This window comes from Meriones unguiculatus, chromosome 6 (assembly GCF_030254825.1).
Source record: "Meriones unguiculatus strain TT.TT164.6M chromosome 6, Bangor_MerUng_6.1, whole genome shotgun sequence".
Lineage (NCBI taxonomy): Eukaryota > Metazoa > Chordata > Mammalia > Rodentia > Muridae > Meriones > Meriones unguiculatus.
In genome coordinates, this window is record NC_083354.1 from 44,289,356 (window position 1) to 44,313,015 (window position 23,660).

The following is a 23,660-nucleotide window of genomic DNA, read 5'->3' on the forward strand; positions in this document are numbered from 1 at the left end:
TGTAATTATTTTTGGTTCTGTTTTCTTGCTTTCTCCAGACAGGGTTTCTCTGTGTGGCCCTGGCGGCCCTGGAACTCTCGCTGTAGACCAGGTGCTGGTATTGAAGGTATGTGTCAGCACACACCCAGGGGCACAATGTTTTCTCATCTTCATTTCTTTCCCTGTCTTAAAGTTAAGAAGGGGCTGGGGTGAGGGTGAGGGGCATCTTTAATCCCAACACTTAGAAGGTAGAAGCAGACAGATCTCCAGGTTCAAGGATGCCTGGTCTACAAAGTGAGTTACAGGACAGCCAAAGCTACATAAAGAAACTTGTGTCAAAGAATAAAAAGTGCCAAAGCCAGTTGTGAGGATGGACACACACTATAATTCCCAGCCTTTAATTCCTTTAATTCCCTCCCTCTCAGCACTGGGAGCAAGTAAATAAGGCTAAAGCAGAAGGCTTTCAAGTTCAAAAAGAGCCCAGGCCTATTTAAAAGACTCAGCAACTGTGCTCTTCCTGTGATGAAAATGAGGAAAAGATGGATAAGAAAGGACTGAAGGAGAGAACAAAACTTCCCTGCTTCCAAATAATCACCTTGTCACATATGTACCCACAAAGATTTAGATGACAGATAAATAAGATAGATAGATAGACAGATGTGATAAGAAATTTTTTAAACAAAAATCACACTTTTGAGGCCTGGGATATAGATCAGCAGATACAGTTACTTGCTACCAACCCGACTCAGTTTGATCCCAGGGATTCACCCAGTGAAAGAGGAGAAACAACACCTGTTAGTTGTCTGACCTACACACACACACACACACACACACTCACATATATAAACTAAATCACATTATAGCTGGGCATCATAGCGCACAGTTTTATTCCCAACACTCAGGAGGCAGAGATAGGTGGATCTCAATGAGTTCCAGGCTAGTCAGAGCTACATGGTAAGATGCTGTCTCAAAATATAAAATAGTAAAACAAAAAGACTAGAACGATAGAAGAGGGGCTAAGAGCACTGGATGTTCTTCCAAAAGAACAGGTCCAATTCCCAATACCACATATCTCACAACTGTCTCTTAAATTTCAGGGTATTTAACACCCTCTTCTGCTCAAGATCCTGCATGTAAGGCACATAAGCTTACACAACTACATACACATACACATTTTTTTTAAAAAAGGAAAGAAATAAGATAAAAATCACACTTTCAGCCTTTGATCCCAGCACTCAGGAGGCATAGGCAGGCGAATCTCTGAGTTTGAGGCCAGTCTGGTCTACAAATACAATCTAGTACAGCCAGAGCTGTTACATGCAGACCACCTGTCTTTAGGAACAAAAAAACAAAAACAAAACAAAACAAAAATCACACTTGCATACTTAATCTACTTCCTTCTCAGAGTCAAATATAAAACTTCAATTCAACAACAGCTTGTTAAACACGTACTATGTGCTATGAACTTCATGTGAAATCTCTAGTCCTACCTTGCATAATAGGTCTTCCAATTGCAGGCGATGGAAATAAGCTGCAGTAAGAGCTGCACACAGGAAAGCTTGAGAAAGACTTCAGCAGGTTCCCAATATAGCTGAGCTGGGCCATACTCTATCAAAAACTCCATCATTTCCACAATCTGCTCATGAGTATATGAACATGCCTATAAAGAGAAGTACATACTGTTTTAATACGTAATTGTCTCATTTGCAACTTTCTCAATGCTTGCCCAAAGATTTTAATAACAACTTTCAATTTCCATAATTCTTGAGTCAACAGTGTAAAGCAATGCTACATAATGCCTATTTCTTTATTTGTAATAGCACACACAATAACAAAATAACAAAAGGTTGATTTGTGCGTATTTATGATGGTTAAGAAGAGAAAGAAGCACCATAAATAGGTATCTCTTCAACTTATAAATTTTGAAACATGCAGACACTGATCTTAATCCCAAACCTATCAAGTAAGTTCCAAAACAATAGAGCTAGACTTATGAACACATTCTTTCCAAAAAGAAATTCTTCACAGGAGGCAGAGTGCTTAACACTTTTCACAAAAGCAAGCGGTTTTATTCACACTGCAATCCACCCTTTAGGCCTAGTGTGCCAGAGAAGTAGTGACTCGAAACTAAAAAGGTCCTTGAGATTCATCTATTAACTCCACTTTCAAGTGTTCTCATTTCATATAGGGCAGGTAAAAATGCAAGCTGTATATCCTACAGAAATGACACTTGTCTCCATGTGAACTTCTGACCTGGAGCTGCTTCAAGTAATATTAACTTTTAAGACTGCGTCCAACATCAGGATGCAGTTAAGTTTTACAGCACTTATCAGACATGTTATGAGATCCTGGTTTTGCTCCCCAAAACACAAACAAAAAATTTTAAAAAATAGAAGACTAGCAGGGCACAGTGGTGCATGCCTTTAATCCCAGCACTTGATAGTTCTCTATGAGTTCCAGGCAGCCTGGTCTATATAATAAAGACCCTATGTGATGGCCAGCCTTTGATACCAAGTTGACTATATCTGGAATTAACTAAAACCACATCAGCTGGACACACCTATAAGACCTTTTTTTTTCTTAATTAAATCATTTGAAGTGGGAAGAGCCACTTTTCACCTGGATCTTTTAGGATAGAAAGATATACCATTAATCCAGATCTTCTGATGTGGTAAAATCCACATTTAATCTGGGCCATAACCTCCTGGGACAGCCTATATAAAGGACATGGAAAAAGGAAGCTTTTGCTCTTTACTTGCTTGCTTGCTTTGGCAAGCCCATTCCTTCACCGGCAGTACAATTTACTTCTTCAGGATTCTGCCATATACTGAAGACCAGCTGAGACATCCAGCCTCATGAACTAAACAACTACTGGAATTTTGGATCTTCTGTTAGGAGAAAGCCATTGTTGGACTACCTGGACCATAGCATGTAAGCCATTCTAACAAATCCTCATAGGAGGGGGTAGAGGGGTGGGTGTGTCTGGGTGTGTGTGGGGGGGGGTGTTTTCACTCTATAAGCTTTATTCTTTTTATTTGTTTTTGGAGACAGAGTTCTCTGTGAAGCTGTGGCTGTCCTGGACTCACTTTATAGACCAGGCTGGCCTCGAACTCACAGAGATCTATCTGCTTCTGCCTCCTGAAGTTCTATTCTTCTATAGAACATGACCACAGATTTTGGAATCAAAAGTGGTTCTAGAGCAAGCAACAGAAGCATAAGAATGTTTTGTTTTCTTTTGTTTTTTAATTATCTGGAACAGGCTTTCTAGGTTGCCAACACCTATAGTTAGTGAAGGCCCTCCAGTTACTGAAGCCTCTCCTAGAAGCTCGGAGAGTATTGAAAGCCTATGGTATGAAGTATTTTACCAACTTAAGAAGGCAAATACATTTGATCATCCTGATTCACCAATTCTGAGAGAAAATGGATTTGGTGACTCTGTATATAAAAATTTGGAAGCTGGGCAGTAGTGGTACACACCAGAGGAGATGAATCTCTGAATCTGAACCTGGTCTACAGAGTAAGTTCTAGGACAGCCAAGGCTACACAGAGAAATCCTTTTCAAGGAGGGGAAAAAAAAAAAAACTTCTGACTGTGGAAAAGTAAGAAAAATGATGCTGCTGGTTGGCTCCTAGCATCTCTGGATAATTTGACAAAGGATAGAAATGAACTCCATGATAAAATTAACTTCTAGCATCTCAGAATAAAGTGAAGAACAACAATGAACTCTAATAAAACTGACCAGCTCCAAACGCACATGAACAGTCTAAATGTTCCTAAGTGTACCCTGGTAGAGAATCTTCTCTCCAGCAGCCACAGAGCTCAAGTTGTGTAAAATCAGAAGTCCTTGTTATTAGACTAGCTGAATTATGGAAAAAATTCAAGTCCCAGCCTCAAACGGTGTTAAAGGACCATGTAACTTGGGATGGTGATGTGTGTGAGGACCTGAGGCTGAGAACTTTGAACGCTCTCAAGGGTTTACCTCACTTGAGGAAGTAGTCTCTCATCCCTCAACAGAAGATATAATCCCATCCCCATCCCGAGATAAAACACCTTTTAACCCTTTTAACCCTTAACTGAGGAAATTAACTCTTCATTGCATGCTAAGCCAGCAGTGACTTTTCTGAAGGATGTATCATGAAAGACAAGACTCACCAATAGTTGCCTCTAGACCTATAACCTGACTAAAGGCTAAGAAGGCTTCGAGAGGGGAGGTAGAAAGTATAGTCCCATGAGGAAGCATACTACACTACTAAAGAGCTTAATGAGTTTTATAATTCATTTAGGCATTAAGTGGAGAATATTTATGCAAATGGATTTTAGGGTTGTAGGCTAATGGTGAAAGAGACATAAAACTAGATCGGGCTGAGTTTATTTGTATGGACCCACTGGGTGAAGATTCAAGGTTTAATATGGGAAGTTCAGTTTTAAAAGGTGTCAAAAGTTTGTTTAAATGGTTGACTGGAACACTTGTCAGAAGATGACCTACTGAAAAGGAGTTGGAGATGCCTGATATCCTTTTCTTAGTGTTGATGAAGGGATTTCAAAGGCTCAGGATAATTGCAATGCTAGAGTGGGTAAACTGTCTAAAACCTAATCCTCCACAATGGCAAGGTCCAGAAGGCACACCCTTCACTAATTCAATAAGACACAAAATGTTGAGGGGCAGACACGAGCACATTCATAGAACTCTGTTGTCACCCATCTCCTTACATCAGGCAGGCCTTAGGGTTGGAGATACTGCTCTGTTGGATGAATTAAATGCAATGGGTTTAACTGGATCTCAAAGTAGCAGGGGCCAGGTGGCAGCACCTAACTGTCAAAAGCAAGTCATTGTAATGAGCAGCATAGACAAGTCATGTCCATAATGGACTGACTTGTAATGGGCAGCAAAGGTAAAGTGATTTTTATGGTGGTGTGACTCATATAAACCTTGGAACTAGCTAGTCAGTCACAATGTTTCCAGGCATGAAATAGGTGAAAGGCCTACTGCATGCTTGATCTGTTCAAGGGAAAACATTCTCAAACAAATGAGAGAAAGACTACATCAGATTGTAGCAGAAGACAATCTCAGCCCATGAACCAATTTCCAGACTTGAACCAGTAAGCAGCATCCCTCTCTGGCCCCAGCATCAGTTCCTGCCTCCAGATTCCTGCCCTGTTTTGAGTTCCTGCCCTGACTTCCTATAATGATGAACAGTCATATGGAAGCATAAGCCAAATAAGTCCTTTCCTCCCAAGCAACTTTGGGCATGGTGTTTCATCACAGCAATGATAACTCTAAGACACCGTGTCTCAAAAATAAAATTAAACAAATAAATGACTATCCTCTTACCTTGTATGGAGGTTGAGGGTGAACAAGAATGCCACCCTCAGTCCTCTGAAGTGACTGCTTGACTTGTTCCAATTTAATGGCCAGGTGAGCCTCAAAATACTTTCTCAGAGCCATACAGGTATGTTTTCCTGTTTGGCGGCTAGCAAATATTTCATCATCACTCAAAAGTGCACCCTGGTCTTCCAAATTTAAAATCTCCAAAGTACTGATCTGTTAGTAAACAGGTATAAGATTGCAAATAAGATGTGGTAAAACACACAGAAAAGTAAAGACAACAAAAAGATTCTGGTAAATGTTTTTGTTCAACAGTACTGACAAATATCAAAGTCTGTCTTATACAACATGTTGATAGTCATACGAAACAAACAAATGACAGCTTCTAATCATATTAAGATACACACAGAAGGGCTGGAGAGATGACTCAGAGGTTAAGAGCACTGGCTACTCTTCCAAAGGTCCTGAGTTCAATTCCCAGCAACAATATGGTGGCTCACAACCATCTAAGATGTGATCTTGTGCCCTCTTCTGGAGTGCAGGTATACATGCAGGCAAAACACTATATACATAATAAATTAAATAAAAAAAAAATAAAAAGATATACACAGGAAATGAGGTATTCTTGTAGTCCGGCACTTGAAAGGCTGAGGCAGTAAAAGACTCATTTTCTAGCCAGCCTATCTACATCGAAACTTCAAGGCTAATTTGAGCTACAGAGGAACTCTTAAAAACCAAAAAGGAAAAAGAAAGAGACAGCAGCCTAAAGTTGTTGCATTAACCAGTAGCCCACAACTGCATTCCAGCTCCCAGCACCTGGGAAACAGGCCCAGAAAAACTGACACAATTCAAAAAGGATAGAAAAATTAAGGATATCATAATAACCCTCCTACAAAAATACTCTATCAAAAAATAAAAATAAAAAGCCTATAATGGGCATGGTAAATCCTCACCAAAGTCACAGAGCAGGGCTGAGTGCAGCAGGGCTGCAGTACACTAAATGTGCACGAGGCCCTGGGTTCAATCCTCAGCACCCAAAGACCAAAGGACAGAAAGCTAAGAAAAACTCGGAAATCATTTCTACGGCAAATGCCCCAAAACACCAATCTGAAAAGTTCTCCCAGCTGGGTACAGAAATATGCACCTGGGATCCCTGCACTGGGAAGTGGAGGCAGGAGAGGTAGTAGATCAACTGGCTACACAACACATTAAGACCAGCTGAGCTACATGAGACCTAGATTCAAACAACCAAAAATAAATTTCCTTTCTTCTACGTGATGTCTTTCTTACAGGATAGCTGAAACAAGTAGGACCCCTACAACTAACAGAAGAGCCAGTGGAAGAACCTCACCAAGTTCACCAGGCGACGGAGACCATCATAACGGTCAAAGAGCTCCAAGACAGCCCGGAACGAGAAGCAAATTGAGAAAAACATAGTAGCATGGCAACATCCTGAAGCGTGAGAACACTCCATCAACCACAGGGTATAGTTCACCACATCAGACAGAACATTGTGGGGATGCATACAGACCTGAAAAAATAAAACAAATGTATTTGAACATCTGAGGCAAACATATCTTTAAAAGTGATGAAAAATTCACCCATGTAGATAGAAATGTTTACAAAATACAGTGCTAATTCTAAGTCAGTCAGTTCTACAGCATAAACCTGAAAACTACCTTTAATTAAGGTACATTTAATTAAGTACAACCTATACTTACTGAGAGTGAAAAAAAATATATCACTTAATGCTTCTAAATTGAAATAACTCAGTGCATAACATCTTGCTTAATAATTATGAAGAGGCTAGAGAAGTTAAGGAATTTCTTTTTTCTTTTTTGACACAGTCTCACTTGGTGGCCCTAGCTGAGCTAGAACTCACTCTGTAGACTAGACTGGGCTCAGACTCACAGAGATCCACCTGCTTCTACCTCCCAAGTACAAGGATGTACTACCACCACGCCCAGCACAGATATTCTTAGAAGTGGCTAAACCACAGGGCAGGGATGCCTTTAATCCCAGCACTCAGGAGGCAAAGGCAAGCCAATCTCTGAGTTAGAGGCCAGCTTGGTCTACAGATTGAGTTCCAGGATAGCCAGGTCTACACAGAAAGACCATGTCTTGAAAAACAAAAGTGGAGGTGGCACTGAGCCTATGCTGATACTAAGTCTTCAAATGTAGTAACCGCTGATTCACTGATTCATGTATGTACGTGCTTCCTATGAGCTAAACAATCTGTTATAAAGTTTTCCCTAGGTTTGCTTGCTACATTTTAGCTAAAGTAACTTCATGCACAGAAAATAAAACTTTACTTACAGTTATCTTAATAAATGAGCAAATACAACACTTAAGACAATCATCAGCTTACCTTAAAAAGTCATATTCTAAGCCAGGTAGTGGCCCATACCTTTAATCCCATTACAAGGATTAAAGGCATGTGCCACCATGGCCAGCAAGAACATTCTTAAAAGTGACTGAGCCACTGAGACAGTAGTGACGCAGGCCTTTGATTCCAGCACTCAGGAGGCAGAGGCTGATGATTTCAAGGATAGCCAGGGCTACACAAAGAAATCCTGTCTCAAAAAACAAAACAAAACAAAAAAAGACACTCCCCCTGCAAAAGCCATATATTACACAAAACATGGTACAGAAATGATAAGGTGTCTCCTAGAGAGACCCAGAAGAACCATCACTTTTCAAGCATACAACCCACTCAAAATTAAAAAAAAAAAAAAAATCACTAACATGAAAGACTTAATGAATAAACAAAAGACTCAAACTAAGAATGAGAACAGCAGGAATTATTTTACAATCCATCAAATTATGTAACATATAAAACATTGCCTGTTTTTAAAATAAATTGACTTTAAAATATAATACAGCTTTACTAGGAGATGAATGAAAAGTATCTAGCTACTAATCATAACAACACAGAAACCACAGAAAGCAAATAAAGCTGGTAGAACGTGTCCTGCACTTTCTCCATAGTCAGAATTCTTTCTAAACAACTGTGCATTTTAGGATGCTTCATGAAGACTACACATTCACATTCCTCATGTCTTTTGTAAAAATGATGCTTTCAACTATTCATTTCTTCTTATGCAAACACTGATCTCTCCAAATCCCATCTCATCACCTAAATGGACTGGACTTACCCTTTCCATAGCATCCTGGTTGTACGACAGGTAATACAAGCACATGGATACACCAGTTGCAGCCATAGAAGGACGAGGAATTTCCAGTAATTTCTGTACTCCACCATGTGCAACAAATTCTGTGGCAAATTTGTTATGAAGCAGGAGAGATGCTAGGTGCTAAACAATAAGGACACATGTTACAGTGGAATAATAATAATAATAATAAATCACAAATCTCTTAACATTAAATTGCTATAAAGAATCATGTAAAGCCCGGAGGGGAGGGGTAGCACATACCTGTAATCCTAGCATTTGGGAGTCAGAGGTAGATGGAGCTCTGTGAGTTCGAGGCCAGCTCGTCTACAAAGCAAGTCTGGGACAGCCATGGCTACACAAAGAAACCTTGTCTTGAAAAAAAAAAAAAAAGTACACAGAGAACCAGCCTCTCACAAAAGAAAAGCCAGAGTAGAGGAAAAGAAGGGAAAAGAAAGATAAGAGAAAGAAAAAAGAAAAAAAGGAACAGAAGTGAAAGAAAAAGGTCTAAAATTCTACAGCATTCCTCTTTTCCTTCCTAACACAAAAAGGTGTTCATCTTTCAAAGATCTGTCAGGGTAGGCAGGAAGGGTACGAATAGCTGCACTAGTGAGTTACAGCACACCAAAGGTTTTTGTGTATGCTAAAAACAAGAAATGGGGCCGCCTTTGGTATTCTTCTTATCCCTATCCTTGTATCATATGCAGGAAACTAATAAATCTGTTTTGTTTTGTTTTTTAATAGAAAAAACTTTCTACTTCCTCTTTTGCCAGGGTGTGAGGAGATGAAAAGTTGCCGCTATTCCTGCTATCATGGAGCTATGTATTGCTGTGCCTTGCCTTCCCTCTGTGATGGACTGTATTTTACCCCTTCAAACTGTAAGCCAAAATAAGCTCTACTCCCATTAAAAAGAAAAAAGTCAAGCAAGCAAACAAAAGTAAGCTATGTGCAGAAGGACATGTCTAACCTCAGCAACTTAATAGGCTAAGACAGGAGAGCCACAACTTCAAGGCCAGCCTAGGAAACTTAGTGTGACCCTGTCTCAAAATTGACAAACAAACAAACAAAAAAAAGTTAAAGGTGCTAAAGGAAACATATTCCTAAGGTCCTAGGAATACCCACAAATACAAAGGTTGATAGACCGGACTGTAAACAATGGCACAATTTTACAATCATTATATTACGACATGACTTTGCTAACCTTCTCAATGTAAATTTTTCGTATGTAATCAGCTCAGTGTTCTAATCGAAGTTCAGTCATTGACTTTATGAAGTTCAAAACAATTCCTTTTATATTTTCAAATAGTCCCAAACAACAAAAAAACTTTTTGGGACAAAATTTTCATTATGAATCTTAAGCTGTGTCCACCTCCCAAATGCTAGAATTACAGACTCCCAAAGAACAACATTAAGCAAAGTATCAAAAATAGTAGAATTCTGATGTTTGAGAATGTATTTTTAAAAACTACATCTTCAAAATTTTAGGTATTTTATTATATTTATTATGTGAGTGTTTATGGTATTATGTGTGGAGGTCAGAGGACAACTTGCAAGAATTGGTTCTCAACTTCCACCATGGGTTCCCAACACATGCCTTAACCTGAGCAGCGATATTTCAGTAGCCCTACTGTCCTTGAACCCACTGTCTCTGCCTTCCCAGAGATGAAATTAAAAGAATACACTACCACATCCACTTTAATTTTTAAATTTTAAGCTTTGTCTATTTCCTGCCCGAGGCAGAGTTAAGAGCTCCCCCTCCTGTTTCCAGAACAGATAATACAGATTTGCAATTACATACTTGAAAAGTCAAGGTCAGTGGCACCATCAACAAACAGGTATATACCCTCTCCAGAAGTTCTCAATACCTACAATTGAACTAAGCCTTGCATAAAACTCAAATCCCTCCGGTCATTATCCTTTTTTTTTTTTTTTTTGTCATGCATGATTCTATCATTCTTCTACCCAATTCTTCCCTCAAGAAGTACCTAAACTAGGTACCCAGTCCCAGTAACTCAGGCCACATGGATGGTTTCCTCACATCATTACCATACCACCATGACAATTCACCATCACACTAGGTATAGAAACAGAATAAGCAAGCTTAACCTTTATCAAAAAAAATCAAATTTTATTTGGGTCCTCAACACCTACAAACCCACTTTACCCCACCCTGTGAGCAGATCCTGTTTTCTTTCTTTTTTGATAGTCTTGTCCTGGAACTCACTATGTAGACCAGGCTGGCCTCGACTCAAGAGATTTTCCTATCTCTGACTCCTGAGTACAGATATTAATGGTGTGCACCAGCATATCCAGACTCAATTTTCTTTTAACCTATTTTGCTTCTATTAAACTCAGCATCTGTTCCTTGTCTTACAGAACTTGAATCTTTTTTAAACAAAATAATATACCTATATATAGACAGAGAGATAATAGACATATAGAGATTAATTTCCCAGGAGACAGGGTTTCTCTGTGTAACCCTGGCTGCCCTTAAACTCTAACTGTAGACCAGACTGGCCTCAAACTCAGAGATATGCCTGCCTTTGCCTCCCACCTAGCTCCCACCCAGATGTTGTGTGTATCTGTGTGTGCGCATGCTCGCACACACGCAAAAAGAAAAAGAATAAATTTGTATGCAAGGTATTATAGGTGTGCGAAGGAGAACATTAGAAATCCTGCAGCTGGAGTGACAAGCAGTTATAATCTGCCAAACAACGGTGCTAGAAACCAAACTTATTTTGGTTTGGTTTGGTTTTTATTTTGGTTTTTCTCAAGATGGGGTTTTCTGTGTAGCCCTGGCTGTCCTGGAACTCACTCTATAGACCAGGTTGGCCTTAAACTCAGAGATCTGGCTGCCCCTCCCTCCCGAGTGCTGGGATTAAAGGCAAGTGTCAGCACTGCCTGGCCAAATTTGCTATTTTTAACTGCTGATTTGCTATTTTGTCCAGCTTCAGTTTTGTTTTTTGTTTTTCTCTGTTCATACATTATTTTAACATCTTCTGTCCCTTATATAACTTTATATAGACACATATAAATGGGACTAAAGGTATGGCTAGTGATTAGGAGCATTGACTCCTTTACCAGAGGTATTGAGTTCAATTCCCAGCAACCACATGGTGGCTCACAACCATCTGTAACACAATCTGAACCCTCTTCTGGCATCCAGGCATATATGCATATAAGAGGACTCATAAACATCAAATAAATAAATCTTTTTTTAAAAAGACATATAAATAACAATACCCACTATAATTCCAAAAAGATCAAGCAAATATCCACAGCCATTCTCCAACTGCATCTTGTTCAAAATCAATGTTGTAACTGAATACATTATTTCTGGGCCACTGGACATAGCTCTGATCTCCAGTGCCATTTCACTGTTCAAGCCATAATAACTGTGTGCAAACTGACACAGACTGACATAAACAGGCAGGCAAACAGAGACACACAGATACAGACCCACACACCACTGCACAAACTACTCTAATTCTGTCTGATCTCATCCAAACTTAAAATGTCTAGGGACTGAAAGATACACTACTGTTTGATATAACAGACACTGGTGACATGTGGGTTCACCTTAACTAACAATTTTAAAATTTAAAGCCAGGCATGAACTAGCTCACAAATATAATCCCAACATCAAAGAGGGTGAAGGCAAGAAGGCTGCTGTAAGCTGGAGGCCAAACTGATGTAGATATGAGTTCCATGCTAACCTTGCCACAGACTGAGACACTGTATCAAAAATAAATAAATGACACTTCAGTTCTTCAGAGACACTATATTTTCAAGTGCTGAAAAATCACAGAAGACTGGCTCTACTGTACTAACCTCACTGAACATGAGTTTTACAAACAGTACTAATAAAATACTCAGTGACCTACTATTTTGAGAACTTTACCTTGAGTGCCTCAAATGTAAGCAGGACATCATTAGTCTGTTTCAGATCAATATAAAACATCATCAATTCTCGTGATCCAAGTTGCATGAATATGGGAAGTAACTGAAATGAGGACCAAAAAAAAAGTTTTAAATTTTGGCTTTTTCACATTCTCCACATTTTATGAAGGAAATAAATCTTTTGAATACCCCATAAAGAATATGGTATGTTCACATACCATGTTTGTATGAATACACTTTGATTAAACTAACCTTCATCAGGAGGGACCTGCATAAGACCTTATTAATTTGAGATGAAGACCTTTCTGGAGCGGAGTTAAGACTGTATCAGTGGGTAAGATACAGCCACAAAATGCTCTAGAAGCAAAGATAATTAATCCCAAAATGGGAATAGCACCTTATCCTAATAACTTACCTCCTGATACTCTCCTAGAGGGGTCAAATACTGGAGAATAAGTCGCTGCTCAATAGCAGGAGTCATAGGATAGAGGGTATAATTGGTGCCAATCACCCAAGGGGACATTTCTGACCAGCTACTATTAGACAGCTCAACAACCACACGATCTGGGTCAGAAGATGAGAAACCCAACTTCTGCTTGGCTTTCCTAAAGTTCTCTCTGTCACCATGCTTTGCTGACTTGTTTTTCTTCAATCCTCCTTCTTCAGGCTTAGTTGCTGAATTCACTCTACTACTGGTCTTGTGACTTGAATCAAGACGAAAGGAGATCTCCATATCTCTAGAAGCTTCTTGCTCTCCATCCACAACATCTACTGCCATATCACCATAGTCCATATCCACAGCTTCCTCATCCAGAGGCAAAAGGGGTTCCGAAGAGAGCTTCCGTGGACTAGGGCGTTTATTGTCCTGCCGTGAGGCAACTTCCTGAAGCTGTAGCTCCCTCAGTCTTCGAAGCACTATTGCCACCTAACAGCATTCATTTGAGAAAAAGAAGTCGTTTATTCTAAATTTTAATTTACATGATTCTTATAAGTTTTCTTGTGCTTTAAGGTAGAATCTCTCAAATGCTATTATTTGTAAATACATGCCACCACAGTTTATTGTACATTACTTCCTATTAAAGAGAACTCAATATTCATGCAGTTAACCCAATGCCTAGAAATAGTAAACATTTGATAAATATGTTAATTTGATTCCTATAATTTGATGAAATAAGCTATAGCTAAAATCTAATTCATATGTATTTTTTCCCAGAAAACCCAAACCAGAAGATTTGCATTTACAACTGATATGTTTGGGCCAAGGCAGACTGAACAATTCATCACACCTAAGACTCTGTGTAGTCCTGGCTGTCCTGGACTCACTTTGTAGACCAGGGTGGCCTTAAACTCAGTTATCTGCCTGCCTCTGCCTCCCGAGTTGCTGGGATTAAAGGTGTGCACCCCCACAGCCAGCTCATAAACCTTTTATTTTTTTTTAATTGCCTTTGAAAATTAAAAATGAAGATTTAAAAACTTTACTGACTACACATTGTATGCCACTAGCAAACACATAATGTAGTTTCAGGTCTTTTTTTTTTTTTTCTCTGTGTGGCCTTGGTTGTCGGGGACTCAATTTATAGACCAGGCTTGGGCTCAAACTCAGTGATCTGCGTGCCTCTGCCTCCCACAGCAGTGAGATTACAGGCGTGCACAACTACACCCAGCTCCCAGGTTTTCTTTTTTAAACCTTTTAAGTACTTAATTTTGGAGCCAAAACTAAAAAGTGATACTTGTTTACTTGAGTATAATGGTTCGTGCTATGACTTCCACTTGGGAACCTCCTGCAAGTCTGAAGCCTAGCCTGAGCTACACAAAGTGAACTACCCAGAAAAACATTGTCTTAAAAAAATTTTTTTTTTTCACAAACAAAAAGAAATAGCAAAGCAATAAAGAGTGGTATAGTACTACATTAAAAAGGTGTTTCAAAAACCCAAGCAAAAACAAAAATTGAGCCATGCATTTGCCTTTGGTCCCAGGGCTCCAAAAGGCAGAGGTAGGTGGATCTTTTTGAGTTTGAAGGCAGCCTGGCCTACAGAACAGGACAGCCAGAGCTACAAAGTGAAACACTGCCTTGAAAAACAAAACAAAAAGGTTTGTATCTTGAATTCAATCTGAATTGCATTTCTTTTAAAATTAACATTTAGAACAGTGGGTAAATGGAAGGTAGATGAGTAAAATATTATTATGAGTCTACTAAAATGTTAATAATCCATTCAGATAGTACAGAGTCAACTACTCACTAAAATTCTTTTAACTTTGCTACATGTTTCAAGATTTTCAAAACACGGACAGGCCCGGTGGGGCAAGTCTGTAATCCCAACATTCGGGGAGGCAGAGGCAGGTGGATCTCTGTAAGTTCGAGGCCAGCCTGGTCTACAAATTTAGTCCAGGAGAGCCAAAGCTACTAAGTGAGACCCTGTCTTAAAAAACATAAAACAAAATCTTCAAAACACAAAAGTTGAAAAAAGAAATGAGAGCAAGACATAGAATGGTTTATATGTCATGATCCTTGACTAGGTAACAAAAACAGGTAGTTTACATGTAAAAGTGGACAAGTAAAATCTAAACTCTTTACCGTGGAAAAAAAATCTTTAGGTGCTGATATAACTATGCTCTAGTACAGGTTTTTGGTTTTGTTTTTTTAAGATTTATTTATTGATTATATATACAGTGTTTTGCCTGTGTGTATGCTGACATGTCACCAGATCTCATTATAGATGGTTGTGAACCACTATGGGGTTGCTGGGAATTGAACTCAGGACCTTTGGAAGAACAACCAGTCCTCTGAACCTTTGAGTCATTCCTCGAGCCCCCTCTCGTACAGGTTTTTTATTAAGATATACATATTAAGATTCAGGCAGCAAGTGTGAAACAATTCATTCAAAGATGGTCCTTACCAACTGTGAATTTTCATCTCTGTAGTTAGCAGCAATATCTTGATTTTCCATAGCACCTCCTAACAGTCCAGTAGAATATGTCCTCAGTGGCTGATCAGCCTCTCGGGCCCATTTAAAAAGATTTTCAACAATTCCTTCCTAAGTAAAGGACAAAAATATGTAACTCAGAAAGGGCCTATTTTTGTAACTAAAATTTTGTTGTTGTTTTGTTTTTGAGACAAGATTTCTCTGTGTAGCCCTGGCTGTACAGGCTGACCTCGAACTCAAGAGATCCACCTGCCTCTGCCTCCTCCAGTGCCCCGGGCCCAGCTAAGCCAAAAAATAAAAAATTGGTTCAGGCACTAAGAGAGCTTGCTACAGCTGAGAGGTGGTGCTGCACTTTTAATCCCATCACTTGGGGGGCAGAGGCAGGCAGATCACTGAGTTTGAGGCTAGTCTGGGAACTTCAATAGGGAATTTCAGAACAGCAGGTCTATACAGAAAAGCCCTATCTCAAAAAACCAAGAAAGAGAGAGAGTGAAAGAAAAGAGAGAAAGCAAGATTCTGAAAAATACTATTACACTCATATAGCAGGTAGTTAACCAAATAACATGCTTTTGTTGTTTTGGAGACAGGATCTTAGGTAGACCAAGGTGGCTTTGAACTCCAAATTAGGAAAGAATGACCCTGAAACTCCTGAGATTACAGTTATATACCACCGCTTCAATAACTGTGTTTTGCCATTTTCTTTTGCCCACCTATAGCATAATCTGCTACTTAAATAAAAAGAAATTAACAACTACTGAATCTAACAATTCAATCCACTCAAACAATAATTTTTCTTCTACCAAGTACCTTTTCTTGAAAGACAACCGCAGTTTCCAGGCCTGGCATGATGTCTAGCAGCAGCCTGCACGCTGCAGTGTTTAAAGGGGGCTCTCTGCTTGTCATCACATACGCATTCACCAACTGGAAAGGAAGGAAAACAAAGGGAACGGAATGAGAATGAAAGAAATGCAGATTGACATGATCAATGTACAATTTATACATGTAGAAATATTAAAATAAATCCCATCAATTTGTATAATCACTGTGCTAATAATTACAATTTTAAGAAAGGTATAAAGGAATACTACTTGTCTGGAATTCAGTCAAATTAAGGAAGTTTAATAAATCCTAAATATATTCCTATGGCTTTTTGGGGAGAGGGGGAAAGCAGGTTCATACATAGCTCAATCTCACACTAAATCCTTCTCCTGCTTCAGCCAAGAGCTAGAATTGCTTACAAACAAGCCATCCCACTGGCTCTCATCATTCCACCTCTAACTCCTAATATCCATAATTGCTTGAGCTAATGCTATTTCTAGGAACTATGACAAAATATGTACATAACATGTATACACACACACACACACACTCATTTGCTCTTCAAAACAGACAAAAAGTACCTTCCTACCCACTCACATACCGCCCACAACATTTCAATGCTGTCATACACTAGATATCAGTCTTAGTTTTCCATTCAGGAATCCAAGAGAACGTTACATTCCCGAATCAACATAGCCCTGCAAAGAGTGAGTTTGGATACCCTTACAGCTTTTACCAATACTTCACACTAAACAAAGTACACAACAAATGGATAATTTTATCACAACTGCAACTTTATTGAGAAAGAAGCTCCATTACTTTTTCTTTTTTTTCTTTTGGACTCCCTTTGTAGAACAGGCTGGCCTCACACTCATGGCAATCTACCTGGCTTTGCCTCCCTGAGTACTGGGATTAATGGTATGCACCATCACGCCCAGCATCCATTACTTTTTCAATAGTAAAATTGAAAAAAAAACAAAAAAACTGTCAACTTTCACAAAGTTTTAGGTGACAGAAAACTATTAAAAACACAAATCAATGTATGATAATTTCAAAAGAAAAGAAAAGTAAAACCTACTGCATTCATGAAGTCATCATTCTTGAAGAGGATTCTCAGCAAATGGCCCAGCATACACTCTGGATCAGCTCGACCTACCAAAAGAACAAGGAGACACAAAGGAACAGGTAAGCCAATGCTGTCACAAATTAGATCTTCAGAAGAACATCTGAGTTCTTGTAAGAATGGCTAATGAACAGTCAGCAAAAACAAACAAAAAAGCAAGATTCTTATGAGTAAATCTAGTAAGCATTTTTAGAGCTAGACATGCTGGCAGACACATTTAATCCCAGCATTTAGAAGGCAGAGGCAGGCAGATTTACAAGAGTATGAGGTCAGCATGGTTTACACAGCCAGTTCCAAGTCATCTAAGAGCTACATAGTGAGACCAGGACTTAAAAAAAAAAGAAAAGAAAAAGCAACAATTACCTTAAGGGAAGTAGGGTTTCAAGACAAGGTTTCTCTGTGTAGCCCTAGCTGTCCTAGAACTCACTCTATAGACCAGGCTGGCCTCAAACTCAGTTATCAACTTGCCCCTGCCTCCCAAGTAATGGGATTAAAGGTTGTGCCATCACTGCACAGTAATTTTTTAAGAACGATTCATTCTCTAGATTAGTCATTAAATTATTTGCCATTCAAACAAACATGAAGACCTGAGTTTGAACCCTGAAACCCATGTAAAAAACCAGGCATGGTGGTGCATGCTTGAAATCCCAACCATGATAAGACAGATACAAAATGATCCCTGGGGCTTGCTAATCAGTCATCCTAGCCAAAGTGGAAGCCCCAGGTCCCAGGGAGAGACCGTACCTCAGAAAGAACCAGGTGGATGGCTCCTGAGAGACAATATCTTAAGGTGACTTCTGCCCTCCACACACATACATACCCTAACATAACATTGTACTCACAGCTGTGGAGCAAGCGTTGTGATCCCAGCACTCAGGGAAGCAGAGGCAGGCATATCTCTGTGAGTTCAGGGCCAGCCTAGTCTACAAGGAGAGTCCAGGACAGCCAAGGCTACACAGAGAAACCTGTCTCAAAAAGCAAAAAAACAAAAACAAAAAAAAAACGAGTGTACTCACATATATAAACACGCACACAAAGAAATTTGAAAGTTTAAATTAAATGCAATATAAACTTTTTTTTTCAAGACAGGGTTTCTCTGTGTAACCTTGGCTGTCCTGATACACTTTATAGGCCAGGCTGGCCTCAAACTCAGAGATCCTCCTGCCTCTGCCTACCCCTGGGATTAGAGGCGTGGGATACTGAACCGTGCTGGAAACACAAACTCTTTTTAAGACACTGATCTTCTCACTGCTCAGAATACTGCCTACACAACACTGAATTAAATAATGGCACTCTGGATCTAGACAAGCATCTAGATTATACTAGTTTTGTTTTGTTTTTTTAAAAAGGGAGGCTGGGGACTGGAATTGACTGTACTTGCAAAAGATCCACGTTCAATTCCCAGCATTACCATGGCAGCTCCCAAATTGTCTGTATTTCCTGTTCCTATGGATCCAATGCCCTAGCATAGACATACAAGTAGGAAAAACACCGATACACATAAAAACAAAAGTAAAAAAAAATTTTAAAAGCATACATTTTAAAGTGTTGCTTTTTTTTTTTTTAAGGGAGGCTGAAGAGATGATTCAGTGGTTCACAGCAATTGCTGCTCTTGCAGAAAAGGCAGATTCAATACCAAGCACTATATGGCAGCTCATGTCAACTATATTTCCCCACAAATACAATAATTATTATTTCAGATGAAGGTGCAATGGAAGCCTGTTTTGCCTTTTAAAAGTTAAAAATGGAGCAAAGTGCAGTGGGACATGCCTGTAATCCTAGCACTTGGGGAGGCAGGGGCAAGCAGATCTCTGTAAGTTCAAGGTTAGCCTGGTCTACAAAGTGAGTTCCTTGACAGCCAGAGAAATTCTGTCTTGGGGTGAGGGGGACACATGTAAGGTTAAAAACTGAGGGAAAGAAGCTAGTAAAATGGCTCAGAGGATAAAAGTGCTTGTCATATGAGCCTGATGATTTGAGTTCATCCAGAGAAACCAGAGAACCAACTCTTGAAAGCTGTCCTTTAAAGTCGACACGCTCAACATGGCAGGAACACACCTGTATACACATCACACACACACAAATCATGAATAAAAATTATAAAGTCAAAAGCAAAAGAATCCTTAAGTCTTTGGTGTAACTAAGTGCACTTAATTTAGTTCCTTTAACCAACATTCATTTTATTTGATCCTGAAAGTGATCATTTGAGTACAACACATGAACTATAGTATGTACATTCCCACAGCACATGTTCCCAACACTCCCAGATAAAGAACATAAGAAAAGGATAAAAGAATAGATATATTTGTATCACAGTGGAACGCACCTTCAATACCAGCACTCAGGAAGGCAGAGGCAGGCAGATCGATGTGAGTTCAAGGCCAGCTGGTCTACAAAGTCCAGGACAGCCAAGGCTACAAAGAGAAACCCTATCTCAAAACAAAACAAAACAAGACATGCTATCATGCCTAGCAAAATTTAAGAACTTAAAATTTACCAGAGAATATTATTTCAATTAAAAAGTACTATCAGCGATTTTCTTTTTAATTGGTTTTTATTATCCATGTGTTGGAGGCACATATAATGTACAAAGTGTGTATATAAACATGCTGTAGTGCTCAGGCACATGTGTGGAAATCAGGTGACAAGAACAGTTCTCTCCTTCCACCGTTATGTGCACTACAGAGATCAAGTCCAAAATTCAAGCCGTCAGGCCCACAACAGGCACTTTCATCCACCAAACCTTCTACAAGGCCCAACAATTTTTTTTTTTTAATCTTATCAGAAAGAACAATACATGGCCTGGTGGTGGTGCCCACTTTAATCTCAGCAGTCAGGAGACAGAAGCAAGCAGATCTCTGTGAGTTAAAGGCCACCCTGGTTTATATGGCTAGTTCCAGGACAGCCAGGACTAAAACAAAGAAACCCTGTCTTAGAAAAAAAAAAAGAAAAGAAAAAGAAAAAAACACATGGGCACAGTAGAACACACCTTTACAGAGGGAGAATCCAGAGTTTTAGACCTGTCTGAGAAACATGGCAAGACCCTCTTTCAAAAGAAATAGAAAATAAAATTGTCTGAGATGTCAGAGTCCATCTTACCAGGATGTCGATCATCAAATGGGTCTGGATCTCCTTTCCGATACTCTTCGGTTTCTTTTTCAATTAATTCAGACATCCTAGCACAAAAAAGAAGAGTCAACTCTGAACAAGCATATTAAAAAAAAAAATGTCAGGCATTAATATGTCTGTAATCCCAACACTAAAGAGGTTGAAGCAGGAAGCCTGCCTTAAGTTCATGACAACCTGAGCTACTTAGTGAACACCATCAGGTCAGAACCATATAGCAAGACTGTATCAGGAAAAAAAAAGCGAAAATAAAATTCAAAAAAGTGTATCATGGATGACAATCAATCAATAGACAAGGTGCAAAACACAAAGTTAGAAAAACATGATTTTCCTCATAAAATAATTTATATTTTTTCCATTTATTCCATCTATTTTTCTCTAAACTTTCCTTGCATTACAACACTACCATCACCTCAGAAACGAAAAGCCATCAAGTCAACATGAAAACCTTCATTTTCAGATAGGCATGGGAGTACATGCCTGCTACCATTAACTAGCTCAACTTTCTTTTTAAGATTTTTTTATTTACTTACTTATACAGCACTCTAAAGGAGGGCACTATAAATGGTTATCCGCCACTATGTGGCTGCTGGGAATTGAACTCAGAACCTCTAGAAGAACAGCCAGGAGCTCTTAACCTCTGAGCCATTTCTCCAGCTACCTACCTGAACTTTCTAATACCCACTTTCCATCTCTTGCTTCTTACCTCTCTGCTTTACCTAGCACACCAGCTTTCAGGGACTATCTATATTCTTCAAAATAAGTCCAAGTACTACAATGGCCTGCAATTATCTAGCAACTACCAATTTTCTGAAAGTTTCTTTTATTCCTCTATCTCTTTTATGAAACTTCAAACACATAGTCCTCTCTGGTAGTCAAAGAATCCACGTTCATTCCTGCTTCAGGGCCATTCCATATTCTACTTTGTTAGCCTATAATGTCCCTTACATAATCTAGGCCTCCACCATGGCCTGAAGAAAACATTCTTTTGCTTTTACAAAAGATTAGTTTTACTTGTTTCAGAATTTCACATAAATAGCATCACATAAAGTCTTACTATGTCAGGACCCTTCTGAAAAAGCATCCATGTTGTGATATCAAATTCCTTTTTATTCATGAACTCCTTTTTTGGTTCTTGTGTATGTATAGATATACGTGATTGCCAGAAGACAATCTCAAATGTCATTCCTCAGGAATGCAATCCAGGATGGTTTTTGAGGAGGGGTCTCTCACTTAGACTGGAACTCACCAAACAGGATAGGTAGGCTGACCAACAAGCCTCAGAGACTGTCCTGGCTCTACCTTCTAACAGTGAGACTGCAAGTGTACATCACCATGCCTGACTTAAAAAGCACAAAAAGGACTTGAGACGAGAGCGGGGGGTGCATGCCTTTAATCCCAGCACTTGGGAAGAAAGGCTGATCTCTAAGGTCCAGGCCAGCCTGTTCTACAGAGTGAGTTCCAGGACAGCTGGGGCTACACAGAGAAACCCTATTTTGAAAAACTAAAAGAAAAAAAAAACAATAATAAAAATAAACAAGTAAATAAACCCCTGGAAGCCAAGCAGTGTTGGCACATGCCTGTAGTCCTAGCACTCGGGAGGCAGAGGCAGGCAGATCTCTGTGAGTTCGAGTCTTAAAAATAATTAAAAGGAAAAAGAAATCAGATTCTGTCAAAATATTTTTACACTTTCCTCCAACATCTGTGTGTGTGTGTGTGTGTGTGTGTGTGTGTGTGTGTGACCCACAGAGGGGAGAAGAGGCATGGAGTTGTCAGAGCTGGAGTAATAAACAGCCCAACATGGGTGCTGGAAAACTACATGAATAACTGTTCTTAACTTCGCTTAGCAATCTTTCTAGCCCCAACACATCTAATTTTTAATATGGTAAGTTTTGTGTATATGAAAAAAATAAGTAAGTTGTGTACAGGAAGACTTTTGTTCTTACCGGGTAAGGATGGGTACCATGTCCTGCCCACTGCCATGGTCCTTTTCCCACTGCTCCAGCAGGGTAGTGAGCTCAGCTTTGGAGTCCACATGCACCACCACTGTAGTCATGGCTTGACCTAAGAAGTCAAAACAGTAAGAAATAAACAACAACAACAAAAAAAAACATATTTGACATAGTTCGTACAAAAAGAAAAGTATGAAGGGATCAGCTGGAGCTCAGAGATGGCTCACTTGTTAAGAGTCTTGAGGCTAGCCGGTCTATACAGAGGGCCACACATAAAGACCCTGTCTCCAAAGTGGGGGATGGGGGGAGGCTTGAAACTAAAAACGTGATGGCTGCAATCCATTGTGAATTTACTAAATGCCACTGGGTTATACATTCATAATCTTGGGATATGGGGAGACAGGCTCTCACTTGTAGCTCCAGCTGACCTAGATCTCACTATGTAGCAACCATACCAGGCTTTTCCTTTCTTTTTTCTTTTCTTTTTGAGGCAGGATATGTATGGCAGGCTAGTTTAAAACTTACTTTGTACCCAAGAATGACCATAACTTTCTTATCCTCCCGCTTCTACCTCCCAAAACTAGGGTTAAAGACATACAGACAACACAGAAGGTTAATACAGTGCTGAGGATTGAACCCAGAGCTCCATGCAAGCTAGACAAGTGCTCTACCACATAAAAACGTCCCAGCCTTTTTTTATTTTTTATATTTTTAATGGAGGTTAAAAATTTAAAGAAAGAAAAAAGCCAGATGTGATATTACAATGCCTTTAATTCGAGCACTTGAGAGGCAAAGGCAGGGGTATTTCTTTAACTGCCAAGACAGCCAGGACTGCATTAGAGACAGAGCCTGTCTTAAAAAGAACAAGCTGGGTGTGGGGATGAACACCTTTAGTTCCAGCACTTGGGAGGCAGAGGTAGGTGGATCTCTGAGTCTGAGGCCAACCTAATGGACAGTGAGTTCCAGGACATCCAGAGATAAAGGGCTATGATACACTGCCTTGATTTTGATTTAAAAAAAAAAAAAAAAACACTATGAAGGAACTCCCTTAAGCATCAGCCTTCTAGAATACATACTTTGTTGCCGTTTTGTGCTTATTTCACTCTTTTTTTTTTTTTTAAGGTTGGCACTCTTTCTTTGTTCTTGAGTGACAGGAATGAACCCAAGGCATTAATATTACTTATATTAAGTAAGAACTCAGCTACAGCCAGGGGGGTGAGTGACCCATGCCTTTAACCCCAGCCACTCCAGAGCAGAGGCAGGTGGATCTGAATTTGAGGCCTGCCTGTTCTACAGGATGAGTTCCAGGACAGCCAAGGCTACACAGAGAAACTCTGTCTCGAA

General features: G+C 39.5%; 1 protein-coding gene and 1 long non-coding RNA gene across 3 annotated transcripts in view; one reads left to right on the forward strand and one right to left on the reverse strand.

Moving 5' to 3' along the window:
- Positions 1-23,660, reverse strand: part of Dcaf1 (DDB1 and CUL4 associated factor 1) — a 56,718-nt gene that overhangs the window by 27,513 nt on the left and 5,545 nt on the right. For both annotated transcript variants that reach the window (XM_021657035.2, XM_021657034.2), the window contains exons 2-12: positions 22,311-22,428; positions 20,338-20,414; positions 17,197-17,270; positions 16,107-16,220; positions 15,273-15,410; positions 12,791-13,300; positions 12,377-12,478; positions 8,461-8,619; positions 6,657-6,836; positions 5,312-5,521; positions 1,470-1,639 (exon numbers count right to left, since the gene is read on the reverse strand). In XM_021657035.2, the coding sequence (XP_021512710.1) occupies positions 1,470-1,639; positions 5,312-5,521; positions 6,657-6,836; positions 8,461-8,619; positions 12,377-12,478; positions 12,791-13,300; positions 15,273-15,410; positions 16,107-16,220; positions 17,197-17,270; positions 20,338-20,414; positions 22,311-22,420 (1,844 nt within the window). In that variant the 5' untranslated portion in view covers positions 22,421-22,428. The remainder of the gene's footprint in view (positions 1-1,469; positions 1,640-5,311; positions 5,522-6,656; positions 6,837-8,460; positions 8,620-12,376; positions 12,479-12,790; positions 13,301-15,272; positions 15,411-16,106; positions 16,221-17,196; positions 17,271-20,337; positions 20,415-22,310; positions 22,429-23,660) is intronic.
- On the forward strand, positions 37-6,719 carry LOC132654659 (uncharacterized). The gene is made up of 3 exons (XR_009592326.1): positions 37-106; positions 2,793-2,910; positions 6,598-6,719. It is a non-coding gene; the product is annotated as an uncharacterized LOC132654659 (long non-coding RNA).